Raw genomic sequence first — 18065 nt, 5'->3', positions numbered from 1 at the left:
AACGGGGTAAATGAGAGACAGTGCTTTTGTGTGGTAAAAAAGGCGGACAAAAAATGTTGACGCAGTGACAACAATGACAAAAGCTGGCGTCATTAAGACGTGACAGAGCCAAGTACATCGAAAATACGAACCGCAGACTGACCGACCTACTCAACAATAATAACAATAATAACGAGACAGGCGGGAAACAAATAATTGGGATAGGTCTGGGATATGGCCGCAGATATGTGTATTTGTTAATAAATATTTAACGCCGTTGTTTATGTGGCTGAAATGGGAGCACAGCACAGCCGCATGTGGAGGCTATCAATGATGCACTTTTGCATAATCATTGCTGAATCACTCACTTTGACCGGGAAATAGGCGAATTCCCGGTAGATTGCGTAAATTCCCGAGGGACAGCAGGATTTAAAGCAGAAACAGTTCCCCAACGAATTTCAGCGCTAGCTGCCTCATTTGTAGCTTTCGTTCCTGCGCATTTATAAATAATAAGAAATATCGATTTAATTTCATTTACTGCAAAAGCGCTGCAACCGAATGCCAAAAACTGCCAGCAAGAGACGAACCCTGCTACATTATATACACTTGCATACAAACGGACGTGTAATACTGAAAAAAAAGGGGTCATGGTGGCGACTGCCAATCGTCGAAATATTGCTGTCCGCTTTTTGTAAGAGGTCAAAACTAGAAGCAAGGAATGGTAACAATGCGAAATGATAATTGCTTCCTTTTTGAGAAATTACACGTCATTATCAAGTGCAGTGCACAGTTTATTGAAAACAATGACCTTTTATGTTATACAGTATCTTTAAAAACGACTATCTATCCAAGTTGCTCATTAGGCAGTTCTCCTACATTGATTTATAGCAAAAGCAAACATAATGAAAAATTTCCAATACTATGAATCAGTTTTGTTGTGCAAGTTTTCAACATGAAATAAAACAAAGTACGCACTGGCACTTTTTAATAATTTTGTGAAGTCTGTACTAATATCTATCTATAAACACGTTTCAGATGCCCTAATCAACTGGAAACTAACTAACTTCTAACAACATTCGAGAGCATCGTCGAATAAAAGGAAAGACATCAGTTGCGACCTGATTTCAAGGATCAAGTACTCAGTGTCAACTTATAAGCATCTGATTTTCAGAATGCAAATGAAAACGACTTTTATACTGCTCCCCCAGGGACATCACTCATACGCAACGTTGTAAACAAGTTGTTGTCGAGGGTCAGGGAAAATACGTGACTTTGGTTGCAGCTGACTCTCACGGAGTCGAAAACTATCTAGAAGGTATGGATCACTACGTATGCTACAAGGTGGGGCTGCTTGAAAATCGTAAATACAGTATGATATATTATATTATATAAGTTCATTTTGGGACTGAATCGAAAGAAGCTTGCTTTGACTAACCTTCTAGCAGTTTGATCTAACATATCCCAGTAAATCCTTTCTCGTAACCAACTCATTGCTTATAAATAATTAGGAATATGTATAACTTCGGACTCACCCTCTAGCTTCATGCCCACCTCGAGGCACTTCTGGAATCGGCAGTAGGGACACCGCTTGCGCTGCGTCTTGTCGATGTGGCACGACCGCTCCGCCACGCAGGTGTAGACCTTCTTGTTCTGCACGGTGCGCTTGAAGAAGCCCTTGCAGGACTCGCAGGTGAGCAGGCCGTAGTGGTAGCCGCTCACCTTGTCGCCGCACACGGGGCACAGCTCCTCGAACAGGTGCTTAAAGTCGATCACCTCGCCGCCGTGTCCCGGCGTGGCGCTCGTGCCGCCCATGGGATTGCCCGGACCGGAGTTGCCGCCCGCTCCGCCGTTGTTGCCGCCGCCGCCGCCGCCATTGCCCACGGAACCGGAGGACATGTGGCCGGCATTCGGATTGGCATTGTTGCCACTGGAGCTGGCCGCCTGGGGCAGCAGCATGTAGCCACCGCCGGCGGAGCTGCCGCCGGAGCTTCCGTTGAGCAGGTTGCCACCGCCGCCGCCACCGCCTCCTCCGCTCTGCTGCGAGTGGGAGGAGGTGGTGTCCTGGTAGCCTGTCGGGAATATATACTGTGAATCGAAATTGTATATATACGAGTAGGACGAGGAGTTGAATTGGTTGGCATTGTTGGCGATATTCTGTTGCTGTTGCTGCTGGTAGTGTTCTTGCTGCTGCTGCTGCTGGTGTTGCTGCTGCTGTTGTTGCTGTTGCTGCTGCTGCTGGTGGTGGTTGCCGTGGTTGCTGTGGTGCTGCTGGTTGCCGCTGCCACTCCCACCGCCCCCAGCCAACTGCAGCGTGTAGGCATTGTATTCGTGCTCGAATTTCGTTAGAACATGTGCATCGTTGTCGTTGTTGTTGCTGTTGTTGCCGCTGCTGCTGGTGGTGTTGTTGCCGCTGGCCGCGTTGTTGTTGCTACCGCTGGCCGCGTTATTGTTGTTGTTGCTGTTGTTGCCACCAGCGGCCAGAGCGGGACTGGAGGGCTGCTGCTGCTGCTCCAGCTGCATGCTGAACGGCGATATATTCAGCGACGATATAAACTGTACGGTCGCCTGTTGCTGATCCATTTCTAATAACATTTCATGTACGTTTATTTGGATTGAATTTTGAAGGCGAGCGGTTTTGGTTTTGGTATTGGTATTGGTTTTAATTCCTTTTTGCGGAAGGCCAAAGAGTTTTCCTTTGTTGCTTTATTTCCTGGACGGAAGGTGAAATTGTTTTTCGCTTTACTTGGCTTAATAACCAGCACTTGCAGTTGCAGAGAGTTGGTTTAAATTTGGTAGTAAAATATGTTGCGGTTAACATACGGTGGTCTGGTTTTTGCACTTAATTTTTGCTTGTTATTTTGCTTTGTTATTTGCAACATTGTTAAGGCCAATTGTAAAACAGAATATTTGGGGTTCTGTAACAAATTGTGTTTGCTTGATTTCAACAGTGATAGTTAAAATGTATCGTAATATCTTGACATATTTAATATTCGTTAGAACACAGTAATTTAATGGTGTTTTACTTGCTTTACAACTATTTATGTTTTAATTTCTTTGAAAGAAATGTATTTTAGAAATGTTTGGAATTGTTTGGTTCTTTAGAAGATGTGTATTTTATTGTTAATTGAACAACTTCCTTTACAAGAAAATCATTTAACAAACTCGCTGTGTGATCCTTAATTTGTAACTTGCATTTGATAAGATGTTTTCTTCTTTGCTTTGTTTATTTTGTATTTTGTATTTTGCTTAAATTGTTACTTTTTTGCAGGTACTTTGACGAGGTGAGTGAGATAGATATATGTATGTTTATGTATATTTATATGTAGAGTAGACAGCAAAAAGGATGATTTCTTTATAAACTTTTGGTTGGTTTGCCCGGATAGAGGTAGGACTTTTATATATACTTTATATATTAGCTTGATTGTGTGCGTTGAATTGAAACGAGATGTATAAACACTTTTTGGCTTGCTTAGTATATTTTCACTTTTGTATTTTGATTGAAAGTGGGTCACGAATTTATTGCACTATATGTGGGAATCGGATTTGTTGTTTAAACAATTTGCATTGCACACACACACTGATGCACTGAGCCACATACACACACACACACTCTCACGCAACGCAGCAAGAGAACATAATCCTTGGGCTGTTCTGCTGGTGTGGGTGAGGTGCAATTGGGTTTGACTTGGATTTTGCTTGTATTTGTATTGTATTCGGTGCATGCAATTCGATTGCCTTTTTATCTATTTCGCAATGGCTCTTTTGTTTATTTTGATCGATATTTGGGTCACTCACACGCGCACATTTGTTGTTAACAATATTTCGTTAGGTGTAACGCTTTGTCATCTATATGTGTGTGTTGTTGTTGTTGTTGTTGCTGCTGCTGCTGTTGTTATTGTTGCATGTATATATATTTATTTATAAGTGGATAGCTATGCGAAAAACACGACCAACATCAACCACGTATCTCGATTGACTAAACCCAAGTAAACGGCGAGGATACCGCAATACGCTGCTCGGCTGGCGTCGCTGCCTCTGCCACGGTCTGCGTCGCTGCCTCCGACGGCGTCACTCTCGCTCTCAGTCGGCCTGTTCGGTTATTACGTATACGCTCGGTCGGTCGCTCGTATACTCGCTCGTTTCACTTTCAACGAAGCTGCGCTCTCTGGCTCTGTATTTTTTTTCGCTCTCTTCTCCTCTCTCTCTCTGTCTCTCTCACTTGGCAAATAAAGAGCGAGCAGCGCTGCTTGGCTTGACTTAGTGCCCCCCTTTTTTTTGGGTCTTTGTTTTTGCTGTTGAAACTCAAACTCAAACCCAAACGGAAAGCGAAAGTGAAACTTTTTGGCATAGCTTTGAGCCACTGTACACCGCTTTACAGTGCAACAACAGTACGTCATTCCTTAGCGCAGTCGTAGCCAAGATAATAGCTGCATTTTCTAAATTACAATTTGTATTATGTTTTTATGTTTTCTTTGCAGTAAATACTACTTTAAATTACATATTTTTAAGAACAAGATTGCTCCTTCTTCAAAAACAACAATTTCACAAAAATTAGATATCAAATTTAATGATGTTTTGCAAATTGGATTAAGAAATAATAAAAGTCCTAGTAAATAAAATAATGGCATTTCGTTTACGGTAGTAGAGGTCGTGTATATATTTATCTACCCTCCACTGTGGGTATGGCATTATGAAAGCCTTTAAGCCTTAACTTTTCAAGTGGCTATTTTGTAATTTCTTACTCACTCAAATAAACTGGGAATTTTTTTTAAGTCTCTTCTTCAGCAGTTTTTTATAAGATTTTTTGTGCTTTGGATTTTTGGGTTTTGTTGCTACTGCAGCTGCTTGGTTTAGTTTCTTCGTTTTTCTTTCCGTTTTGTGGCTGTGTTTTGGTCTCAATTAGTTTGTGGGTTTCTCATTGTTTTTTCTGCTGGTTTTGTTGCATTTGTTCATGACACGGTTTTCATGTGGCGCGTTTTCGTTTCCTATTTCTATGTTTTTGTTATTGTTTCGCCTATTCATGCTTTTATTTAATAAGTATTGCTCTGGGCTTCTTGCTGGTTTAATATAAAGTTATTGTGTCTTTTCGGTTTTCTTGGGGCGTTCATATGGTAAAATTATGTGATGGTAAAATAAAATGATGTTGCTATGGGGCATTTTTTTTATTTAAACTTATTTCTCATGCTTTTTTGTTGATTCAAATAATATCTAATTAATATCTTCAAGTAGATATGGTAAACTTATAAAATTTAAAAAAAATTTATTTTTTATCAAAGGATGTTTTTATACATAAACATTTAAAATGTTGTCACTTTTTTGATGATAGATTTCCAATTGATATTAACTTGCATTTTATTATTTAGGTATTTTATTTAGCTATAGTAATTATTTCGTCATTAATTATTTCGCTTTTGGGTTTATTTATATTTTTGATTTTTTGGCATACGCATTCCATGCAGGCTATTTGAAGTTTTTAAATTTTATTACACCACAAAAGTGATTTTAATGTTATCTCTTCTGCAGATCTTTCTCGCTTCACCGTCCAACGTTCCAAACAATTAGCGGTGCGTATACGTAATATTTTACGGCTAATTAACGTACGGCGAAAAACTTCGCCTAAATCACTCATTAAGAAAGCCAAAATTTAACAACTCCACGAACCCAAATAAGGATGCAAGCCCTGCGATGGAGCGACCATTAAAAGCAGAAACCCCAGCGATTGCATAAGATTCCGCCGAAAGGAGTCATGGAACACATGCATAAAATACCCACTATATGGTAAAACGTGGCCGGCAAAATAAACTTTCACTTCAGAGTCCGGGGTCTCAGTCTGCAGCCAATTCCAAGTCCGATTCCTTAACTAACCCAAAACGGAACTCAAAGGCGAAGCAGCGAAAAAGGGGCCCATCGCCCATTAAAATGCCGCAGATGCCCAAAAAAATATATGCCGCAAATATAAAAATCAAATAAAGAGGAGCAAGAAACGTGAAAGGGGGAAAAACCCTAAACGAAAAAACCGAGAAGAAAAGTGCATAAAATGCAGCTAAGGGGGAACTTTCAACGATGCACGTGAAAACGTGTCTCTGTCTCCCAACTTTTCTGTTTGCGTAAAAAAATGAAAAAGAGAAGAAAAAATAAAAATAAACTGAAACTGAAACACGTTTGCCACCTTCATGTAGGTTGGGGGGATTACAACATTTCAACGCTCAATTACCAAAGATGAAAGAAGACGCAACTTTAAGACTGAAACGCGGCTCTTTCTCCTCCCCCTCCCCGTCCTCCTCCACTCCCCTCCGCAACTCCATTGCTCCACTAAAACAACTCCGATATGCTATATGTGTGTATGGTGATCTTACGAAATAACCAAACGCACTCAAAAGTTTACCCAAGAAAAAGTACAGAAACGGAAAACAAAAGACTAAGGCAACTTTTCATTTCCTTCCCCCCAAAAGCAAAAAACAAAAAAAGGGAAAAATGTTCGTGACCGTAGCCAACAAGTCTTTGGATCTCTGATCATATGGACAGCAGGTAATGACAAAATGCACACACACACGAATCTCAAAGGCACAACTCACTCACACCTGAGGTCGGCCAAATAGCAGTGGGTAATTCAATTAAACAACCATGCCTGTGGTCAATTAAGAACGATTTCTTCCTATATTGAAATGTACAAGACGGCATAATAAAAAAGAAAGTGAATTCAATAACTCCGAAATATATTACATTTTTTATAGATCGTATTAAAACAATATATCATTTTAGAGTCCTTAAAACGCCTCTCCCCAGAAAGTAGGCAATACTTTTTACTAACAAAAGCTGCGGATTTTTAAATGTTATAAGTATATCAGTACATCCTTAGAAACATAACTGACTCATTTACAGAATTATAATATTTTTAATTTCTCGGCGAACAAAAACTAATAATTTATGTATACTTAAAAAAATGAATTTTTGAACAATTTAAGTAATATATCTATTTCAAAATCAATAGTTCTGTTTTAAAAGCATTCTGAATAAGCTACTATTTGTGGAACCCCCGCTGTAGGCCCTGTTCACTCATACTCTCGGTCTTGTTTGATTCATTCCAGGCAGCGCCAGCCAAACAGGTTTGGGTTTCGGTTGGGTTTTTGGCTGATAGCAAGCGAGAGATACGAGTATCCAAGTATCCGAGTATCCGAGTCTCGGAGTATCCAAGCATCCAAGTATCTGAGTATCTGAGTGTGCGAGCGGAGACCTACTTTTGCAGCGGCAGCAGCATCAGCTTCCACTTCGCTACTCCATTTAAATGGCTCCGTGTAAGCGTTGCCCAAATATGTCCGTCCACACATACAAGCATACATATGCACATACATACATACATGCATACATACATATGTATGTATGCACCAAAAAAGATCTGTTAACTCTTTTGGTGGTTCTCGTTTTGTTTCGTTTGCGTTAACGTTTGCCTTTTTGACTTGTGCGCATGCGCAATGACTTTTTCGACAGTTGTTTGTCAATCGCTGGCTGGCTGCCTGACGGAGTTTCTGTCTCAGCCGCTGCGACAGTGAGTGCACAAAATGCCCCACTGTACAGTGGACACAGGCGGCCAAAATGTCAAGTGCTTCATGGATGCAAATGGATACAAAGCTATGGTGCTTTGAATGTAACTTAGTAACCAATTAGTTTGTATTGCTAATAACAACATTTTTCAGGACAAGTTTAGTTTTAGAATTTATATTTTGTGAACTTGCTGCAAAGATGGTAATTAAACATTTAAGATAAGATCTTTTACATCTATATGCTTACAAAAAATACTTATATTCAGAATTTCTTGACTTTTAGCTTGACATTTGCACATCGAACGCGACACCTTTGTGGGCGTTTTCGCAGCACATTAAACTGGCCAAAAATGTGAGCAAGCTCACGCTTGACTGCCAAAACATAAGAAAACAAACCATTAAGCCAGCCCCCAAAGCTCCCCATCGCCGGCGATTTGTCGCCTGTGCTGGTGGCACAAATGTTAATGTCGTGTGGTAGAAAAAAGCATGGCAAATTTTTCAACTGTTTTAACTGTCGGCTTCAACTGGATTCTGTTTTGTTATTTTCGGTTTTTCGGGCCTTTGGATATTCGCTGTATTTTTTTGCGATGACTGGACAGCGACTTACTGACTAACTGACTGACTGACTGACTGACTAAAGATTGACTGACGGAATGGAATGACTGCGGGATTGACCGACTGACGGCGAGCTGCCTTCGTTTAATTTCATAATAAAACATTAAACGTATAAAATTTACGTGGAACGTGCACCGCATACAAAAAGTCACCAAAATTGTCTTCAATTGTTGTTTTTATTTTGGCCACTGAATCAGATTTGGAATCCGATACGGATTGAGGTTTGCTGGTCATTTTGTGCGCCGTCGAAGGTTTTCTTTATTTGTTTTTCTTTTTTATTTCGGCTGTTGTGCGGTTCGGGTTTTGTTTTTACGCAATCTGCAGTTAATTTTCATAGCTTAATTCTGAGCAATGTTGAGGGAGGCAAAAGGTGGCACTCATTTATGTGTCCAGATGATTGCCAAATGTTTTCAGTTTTACAGCGAATCTAGGGTACAGAGTTCGAGATTTGTGTGTTGATTTTCGGGAAGCATTTGTTATTTTTGACGTAACGTTGGCCAAATTTATGCCACTGACCATTATTGGGGTATTAACCATTATTGGGGCAATTAAGTGCAAGCACAAATACTAGTAACTATTATATTTTAAATAATTGCACGTTAATGTCAATTGCCAGCATTTTGTATAAATACAGCTGAATAAATATAATATTATTTAATATATTCATAAATGATTAAAAAATCATTTATCCCAAACAACATAAACTGGAAAATTTAGTTAATGAAAGGAGCAAAGATCGCAAGAGGTAATAATTAAAACTTTGGAGTTATTGATCTTACACAAAAAGGAATAAAATTTTATTATTTATATAGGCATCTTAATTTGCATAAATATTTTATATAAATAATAATTGACTGTAATTTACTCGATTCGACTGCAGCCAGTTCTAAAAGTTTAACTAAGAGGTATTGATTTTTGAATAAATTTGTGTATTCTCCATAGGAACGCAAGCCCCCAATCAAACGCACATTCCCAGACATTTAGCCATCCGCGATCGTTTGTGGGCAACCACCCAAGCCCCCACCCCCCTTTAACCCCACCGCAGACGCAACCTCCAACCTTTTCAATTGCATCGCAAGACGTACACATGTATGTATGTATGTATGTAAGAAAAAAAAAGGAAAAACGCTGCCAGCCGCCCGCAAACAAATTTCAAATGAGGCAGGTCACTTATTTTATTTCGACGTCGCACCGGGGGGAATGAAAAAATAAATAAAGAAAGAAAGAAAAACGAGTCGAAAAAGCAACGTCTCCCCACTCCGCCCCCCTCACGCCCACCTATCTTATGCCATCTTCTTCTTGCCTTCTCGACGTTGTCGTCATCGCAAGCAAAACAAAACCCCAACACACACACACACACTGGAGCTAAATTTAGAAAATACAAAATTTGTTCATACAAAAATTGAAAAAAAATTTAAAAAAAAAAAGATACAAGAAAAAAACTGAAGAGAGAAACAAAAAACTCGTCTTAACCTGAAACGAAACCTTGTAACATTTTTCCCCAATGCTTAATTGACAAGCCGGCTAGGAAGAGGGGCCCGGGGGGGTTAAGTGGGCCTGGGAGAGGCTCTCTCTCTCTCTGACACGCTCTCTCTCACAGATCACTTTTGCTTTCAATATGAAATAATCGACTGCGACGGTGGCAGCGCAGCCAACGACGACTGCGGCAGCACGAACAAGTTTCGCCCACAAGCAGCCGCTCTCGCTCTCGCTCTCTCGGCTTTTGGGGCCTGAATAATGTAATAAGTGAAAGTGTGTTGCTGTGTGTGTGTTTCGGTGCATGCGTGTGTGTGTGGCGACGCCGCTGCCGCAGTTGACCTACTTTTTTGTTGTACAGATTCAGGTCTATGTTAGAGAGATTAATTTCGATTTCGTTTTCGTTTCAGGCCTACTACATCACTCCCCCTCCCACCCATCGCCAACTTTGCCATGGGCGAGAGCGAGAGGGCGCCATATGCCTGCGGGTGGTGGGTTGCTTTTATGCTCTCGCCCTCTCTTTCTCGCCTCAACTCTTTGCCCGCTGTAATGGAAAACTGTTGCCATGTTGGTGTAGGTTGTTGTTGTTGAAACATAAAATAACAACAAATACCTTGGGATAGGTTCCAAACTCTATTTTTATTGTACAAGCATACATGTATGTTTTATGTTTTATGTATTTATGTGGGGGGGTCTGTTTCTTGTGTGCTTCTGTTTCGCTTTGTGTAGCTGGTTTCCATGTTAATGGGTCAATGGGAAATTTTGTGGGGCGTGTGTTGGGATCTCAAAAGAGCGGAAATCGGGCCTATACTCGTACGTAGGCATGTGCGTGAATGTGGGCTTGGTACAGTGGGTACTCACAGTAAATCCGAATGCTTTCAGACATAAACGTGTCAAATATGTGACAGATACTTATTGCTAATTGCTGGTGTAACAGAAGCATTTTGCACATATCAAACATCTTAAACTATGATGCTTGTTATGTTAAGGGCTTTGGAATGATTAAAAGTCCGCAAAAGTACGTACTTGTTTTTATTATATTTTGTATTCATATTTATAGCAAAATATGGAAAATATAAGTGTCCACCTTTCAACCCAAAAATTGCAACTTTTACTATTTACTTCAGTTGCTAGGCGGTAAAAGTACATACATATGTGGCCATAAATAAGCGACTTTGGCATTTGGCAAACAACTGTTTGCGTTTGTTGTTCGGTTTCCTTCGTTTGGGCTTTCCCATAAAAAGGGACGCTAATTGGACGAGTTCGAGGAAATGGTTTGGCAACACGCCCATGTGGGTTATGTCAACTCTCCAGCAACTTTCCGCCGTATTTAACCTACCCCACGGAAAGTGAAAAGCCCACGGAAATAAATCTCGCCACCCACATTCCGATTACACCATTACAAAAATCGTCGTCTGCATTTCGCTTTTCTTATCGGACGCTGCCCAAATACAAAATAAAAAGAAGGAAAGAAATGCGGTTGATTGACGAATAAACCCAATTAAAGGCGTGAATCTCAATTAAATTGAATTGAATATAAAGAAGTCAGTATTAAAAAGTAAACAATAAATAATAGCACAAGTAATGTGTTGTCCACAAAGCAAAATTAAGCACAAATAAAACGCGAGAAGAAGAAACGATGACAGTGTGAAATGAGCAAACACAAAGGGGGTGGGTTGGGTGTCCGATGGGCGGTGGGTGGTGGGTGGTGTTTGGATGGTGGCGAAAGGGGTGGCGGAGTGGCACAATGAAAAGAGCAAACATGGCAACAACGGCGATTACAACAAAATGCCAGCAACAATAGCAACAACAATCGAGAGCAGCAACAATAAGGAGGGAAAAGAGGCAAAAACAACAGCAACGTTTTCTCTGCTGACGTCGCGTTAACGCTGCACAAAATATTATTCAAAAAACCTTGACACACTTTTCATATGCCGCACACACCAGCACCATCGCGCACAGATACAAAGCACACGCACACACAGATACAGATAGATTCGCCCAGGGACGGTTTCGACCGCAATTCGCCGCTGCCTCCGCCGCTGCCAGCGCTGCTGCCTCAGTCACTGCCTCCGCCTCTGCCAACGTCGCCGTCGACGCGAGCCGCTCGAGGAGGAGGTCAGCTTAATGTAGATTTGTATAATAGTGTATTTCTATATATAAATGTGTCCGTGTACACTACACAAAAATGCATCCAAAGTGCTTGCTTAGCCATACCTCTAAAAAATCGATTTAAAAAGCAAAACGCTTCTCGAACATAATTAGGTGCTTAAGATATAAGGTTTATTATCTTCAGTGTGTTAATGTGCAGTTAATGTGCAGAAGATTAGAAATATGACTTAGATACATTGTGAGATTAGTTTTGCCCTCTTTCTGAAGAGCAAATAGAAGCCATAAACATGCCCACAAGAAGATTTTGCAATTCTAAAATTTTGCATTCTAATATTACTTGTGTATTACAAGAAACACAAGTAAAATAACAAAGTTTAATAACATGATAAAACATATTTGATTGCTATTTATTCGCAGTGCGCTTCGCAAAACTCGTAATACACATTTAGTCAAAGTGCACTTTTTCAATGCGCAATAAATTACGCATACCACCCGTGTACCCTCCTACCCATCGTTATTTCACTTTTTCTACGCCTGCCTCTTCCAACCTTTTGGCGAAAACCTAATGAATTAACGCTTCACAATTATACAATATTTAATATTTAACGCTGCTCAATTACACAATATTTAATATTTAACGCTTGTAAATTAGGCAATATTTAATATTTAACGCTTCCCAATTACACAATATTTAATATTTAACGCTGCTCAATTATACAATATTTAATATTTAACGCATATAAATTATAAATATATAAAATTATAAATTATACAATATTTTATATTTAACGCTTAGCAATTATGCAATATTTAATATTTAACACTTAGCAATTATACAATATTTTGTATTTAATGTGCCTCTCCTATTTTGCGTTGTTAATTTCATTAGCCATTATTATATTTGTTATAGCTCATTTGTAATGAGGTCAGCTGAGTGTTGCTTCTTTTTAGTTATTTCTGTAGATCGGCGACGGCGACGCCGACTTCGCAGTCCGCTACCCGCCGCCCGCTGCCCGCTGACCCCTCCGCCGGTCTATCTTGTCAGTCATGTGGAATATCATCACCAATCGAAAAGGTGCCGTGGAACAGGTGTGGCTCAATGGGCTTTTGATTGCCATGCTTTGCTCGGCTATTTATTTGTACTAATCAATCACTTTGCTGGGTTAATGTGGAAAGAATTTTCGGGTTTTTCGAAATGGGCTAAACTGAAAGTCAATCTGATCATAGGATTTTGAGTTTGGTTCGTAAGTGCAATATTCTATTTTGATATTTCCGAACACATATTTATGGTACATCTTCAGAATATATGATCATTTTAATTATTTTGGCTAACAATGTAAATCTATATTTTAAATACATATTCAAATATGCTAATATTGATCCATTGAGCAGCGAAATTTTCACAGTGTAAAGTTGTAATACGCGTGCATACTGGTCGTATGCGTGATTTTTCTCTAGAACTCCATGTTCCCAGCTCACATATACTACCATGTGTTAAAGATGATAAACAAAAAAGTGATTTTCAGTCCACTTTTACACATTATGAAATGGCTTTGCAAATCCTTTTCACTTTCCCAACGCCACTCACTTTCCCTTTTTAGGATGACTCCGCTCCTCTTTCCATTTCGTTGTTTCACGACATTTAATTTTATTATTTTACTGCATTCATGTCTCAGTTGGCCGGATGACCACGTGCTAATAGCTGACTAATCCCCGCCTGGAATTTCAATTGCAATGGGCTGAGCGGAAAAAATCGTGGTAAATATTGCCATTATACATATGTATATGTAGGTTTGTGTGTATATAAGTCATCTGTTGTTGATTTGCTCGATTTTATGGTACCGATTTGGTTCTTCTTCTTCGTCGTCGTCGTCGTCGTCTTTTTGTGCAAAAAGAAAAATATACAATAACAGCAAGAGAAACACACGCCGCACACACAGCGACTGCAATTCATTTAAAAGCGTCGCCCCCCTCTGCCGACGCCCCTGCCCCTCTGCCGGCGTTGCAGTTGACGAAGCTTGAAACTGGGTCACGAGGCCACAAAAACAATTGCAGGCGGCAAAAAACTGGCGGCGGGGGGAGGGGAGGGGTTTTTTGAGGGGGCTGCTTGGCGTCGGGTGTTTTTTCTGCTTAAAATGCAATGCGCGCTTTTTTACAAGGGGGTGGTGGGTGGTAGTGGGCGGTAGTGGCGGGGGTCCGTGGCCCCAAAGCGTGTGGGTGAGCCTTTTGGTCCTTCAGGCCTCCGCCCGATGCGTAGAAACAAATAAGTTGCATTCGCCTGCAAATGAAAGGAGCGAGCGGTAGTTTGCTAGCGGGGCGCGCCCAGCGGGCGGGGCGAGAAGTATAGGGTAAGGGGGCGTGGCTGATGTGGGGCTGCTGTGGGACAGGACTCGTTTCTAGTTCGCAATGTGGGTCACCCAAGAGGAAGTCGACTAAATGCAAAAATACCATTTTAGCCATGCATTTTTGGGGCAGAAAGTTTGCTACTCCCGCGCACTAATTAAACATCTTTAAAAAATATTTCGAATATTTCCTAAATAAATACATACTTTTTACAATGGAAATATACATATTCAAGTTATATTTTATATCTTATCCCTTTGTATATTTTTTACATTACTTGAAAGTTACTTTGCCGATTACTTGCATTTGCTTGTATAAGAATATACATAATGCATAAAACTGGTAAATGCCTGAGATGTCATATGTACCCACATCGATTTATTTACTTATATGCAAATATATGGCATACCTTTATAGATATTTATGGTCACTCCAACCAGCCCGCTTACTCGATCTCCGAAATCAATCAATAATCAGAGAGAACGCTATTGGCTAGTTCCTCGACTATCAGATACCCGTTTCTCAGCTTGAGAATATGCATTTTTTGGAAATATGTAGATTAACTGAACTATTGATCCTAATTATAAATATATATAATTAGGAGCGTCGGAAACGCTTATTTCTACATGTTACATACGCTTCAACGAATGTAGTATGTCCTTTTACTTTATGAGTGATGGGTATCAAAATGATGGTCTATGTAGAGGCGTCTTCTTTTATCTTTGCATTAAACATTTGTCTTTATTTTACTAAAGCCGTTATTGACACGTTGCCTGCTTGTTTAAGACTCTTTTTTATTTATTTAAAATGCTTATAAATGGCATGTGCATTTTTTATATGTATGTTTTATGTTAATTGTTTGACAGCGGCAAAAAGGAAAATCTGCCCAATTAGGCAGACATGAGTTGTGTTTTTTCCCCGATTATTGTTGTTGAATTTGGACTGCAGCCACCTTGAGCCTTGAGGGCAACAACAATTAAACAAACCAACAATTTTGCGATTTTAATTCACATTTGAATAGCGCAGCGTGTGTGTTTGTGTGTCTCTGAATCGCTTTTTCTTTATTGCCGCGGTTTTCATAAACTTTGTTGCTGTTTCTCTGCGGTTTTTGGGTTTTTGGCACACCAAAATCGTTGAGATTCCAATGCTGAGCAAGCTGAAAACGGATTTATGAATCGCAAAAATGCCAATTTGCATACTTTATATTTATAGTGCATATTATTAACGATGAATTATAGTTTATGAGCCAGCTACTTTACTTTCGAAATTACAAACATTTGTGCGGCAAATTTCAGGTACTTGACTAAGAATATCTAAATAATGTTCGATATAATTAAATTATTTTCCTGAATGTGAAATGCAACTTCGAAATATTAAAGTTTTTTAAATGGCTTGTTAAGTAAAGTTGTTTGAATTCTACTTATAACAGTAGTCATTACATAAAAAGCACTTGTAATACTTTTCAGTTTTGAAAACTCCATGTTTACAGTTTTTATGAATGTTTAACGACATCATAAAAATCGTCGGCGGCTTCAGCATAAAATTGTAAATGTGAAAACCTATATTTTCGGATTGCAGAACAGTAAAATTCGTTTCATCTCGCCAATCCAAATAGAAAACAAATAAATATTTACTTAAAATTCCCGACCAATCCCAAATCACCGACGGCCAAATTGCGGTGATTAAAATGCCAAAACTATTTCTAATGGTGTTTGGCCAAGCAAAATAAAGCAGCAGCATCAGGGAAAAAAATCACAAAGACGGGGAAAACGTCTGAAGAAACTTGGAAATATATGAAATAAAATTCGCTTCGTCTGGCGGCTGTCAAAAAAGTCGACGTCGACGTCGACGTCGAAGCTGACGTCGCAGCAGCGCTGCCGCGTTGTTAGATATGGTGACCCACTAACCTACTTTTGCTGAAAACGTGGAAGCTTTTTACGTATGTATAAACTCACATAAACACACACAGCCACACGAATGTGTGTTTCTTCTTAGTGCTTCATTTTTTTTTCCTTTTGATTAATATTATATAAACAAAGTGGAAATATTCAACAACGCAATCGACACAGAAACAAAAAATAAAGCAGAAATAATGAAAATGAAAATCAACGGATGTGTGCGTGAGGAAAGAGCAAAGTGAGCTTTTTTTAAACGCAAAAATGAAAACCCAAAAGCGAAAACCCAAAACCACAAGCAAGAGATTCCCCACAGAAACAAAAAAAAAAAAAGAAAAAAAACGCTTCATAAAAAAGCATACGCAATAACAATTCCCGCCTCACACGCACCGAAGCTTCCACCCATCCCCTCCCACCGCCCCCCCTTTCCAACCCACTGCCTCCACCCGAAAAAAGACGAAAACTATTCAATATTGAACCTAACCCAACAAAAAACGCTGAAAACGATGAAAACGCCACAAAAACGAACCAAAAAAAGCTCACGCACATTGTTATTATGCCTTCCTACTCCCCACTCACGCCCTCTCCCTCTCGCACTGTCTCATTATTGTTCCCGTCTCTTTCTCAGGCTTCTGTTGATATTTTTGGCAGCTTTTTCCAATGCGTAAAGGGCGACCACAGACAAAAACAATACAGAAATGCTAAAGGTCGATTCGTTAACTACCCTAATGTTTTTTTAATTAAAGTGAGGTACATATATATTTTCCCACATTCTGAGCAATATAATTGATATTGTATATTTAATTTTAAAAATCCAACTTGCTACTTATTTGGGTAGCATTAATAATCGATATTATATTATATTACACTTTGAATGCTTGTAATATCTATCCTATTATTATTATTTTAAAAAATATATTTTTTCATTGAAAACTGTTTTATTTTTTAATAAATAAAGAGTGTTTTTGTGAACAAAAATGTATACTAAGCAAGCACAGCTTATAAAATAAATAATCAGGTGTGCAACATCGTAAATTGCTGTGTTATCAAAAGTTAAGTACCCGCTTATAGAGTATACAAAAGAAAAAAATTGAAACAATGAACAGTGTGAAGCATTCACGATCGTTTGCGCAATTTTGCTCATTCATCGCACGCACTTTCGTTTTTTTTTCGGGTTTTTGGTTTGTTTTATATTTTGAAATACATTTTGGTTATATTTCGTTGTTGCTGTCGACTGACTACGTTTTTCCAATCAATTTCATCAATTTACGTTAAGTTTTTACATCGATTTCGTTTTTTGTCAGGGAAAGTCCCATTGTTTCCAACGCCATATGGTTGAATTTGGCATGGATGTGAATACGAAATGTACTGGGTGTGTGACCCATTTCGATGGGGTTTTCAAGGGTTTTATCAATCAGCTATAGGTTTTTAATGGGTTCGGTTACGCCATTTGTTCTGATTTAAAGTTTTCAGGTTATATACACACATTCGATGTAATATTATAATATCAGCGATAAATGCATGTCTTCAGATGTCACTCTTTTTTTTATACAGATCCCAAAATTTAAAGGTGAGGATATTCCACAACATTCAGCAGGTGTTCTAATCCTTACTCGCTTACAATCATTTCTCTTTATATGTATATCATCTAAAAATATGGCCCTAAGTTCGATTTTTTTCCCACTCTGTGCAAATTAATCGTAGTACTTTATTTTTCCGCCGCCTTATCGCGTTTAGTTAATTCCCAGTTCTTTTCCTTCTCGGAAAAGTAAGTTCACCCGAGAATGTTGTACTGCTAGGGATATAGAAACATTGTATGTACTTATACGTAAGTATGCACCACCCACTGAGAACCCATTTAAGCAGCCATCAGTCACACGCAGCTGTAGCCATGTACTAGATTGTACATACTTCCATAATATACTCGTATATGTACATACGTATGTATATAGTTCAGATAGAGGGAGAAAGATAGAGGCGGGTGAGCGAGAGAGCCGAGTGGCTTGAACCGATGACGGCGACGACTCTTGCTTGGTTTGGTAATCAAATCTAGGTGACCCAAATTGCATTGACCCACTTTTCAAGGGAGGGGTGGGGGAGGGGG

The 18065-nt window shown here is 39.4% G+C and overlaps 1 protein-coding gene across 1 annotated transcript in view; it reads right to left on the bottom strand.

Moving 5' to 3' along the window:
- The window catches only part of LOC6546068 (nuclear hormone receptor FTZ-F1), a 41006-nt gene that overhangs the window by 9429 nt on the left and 13512 nt on the right, over positions 1–18065 (bottom strand). Inside the window, exon 3 of the mRNA XM_001972773.3 lies at positions 1512–2048. Coding sequence (XP_001972809.1) covers positions 1512–2048 — 537 coding nt within the window. The remainder of the gene's footprint in view (positions 1–1511; positions 2049–18065) is intronic.

Source organism: Drosophila erecta, unplaced genomic scaffold (assembly GCF_003286155.1).
Source record: "Drosophila erecta strain 14021-0224.00,06,07 unplaced genomic scaffold, DereRS2 tig00000021-arrow-pilon, whole genome shotgun sequence".
In the NCBI taxonomy this organism is placed as follows: domain Eukaryota; kingdom Metazoa; phylum Arthropoda; class Insecta; order Diptera; family Drosophilidae; genus Drosophila; species Drosophila erecta.
Note: the sequence above shows the minus strand (reverse complement) of the source record. Positions and strands in the feature narration are given on the sequence as shown.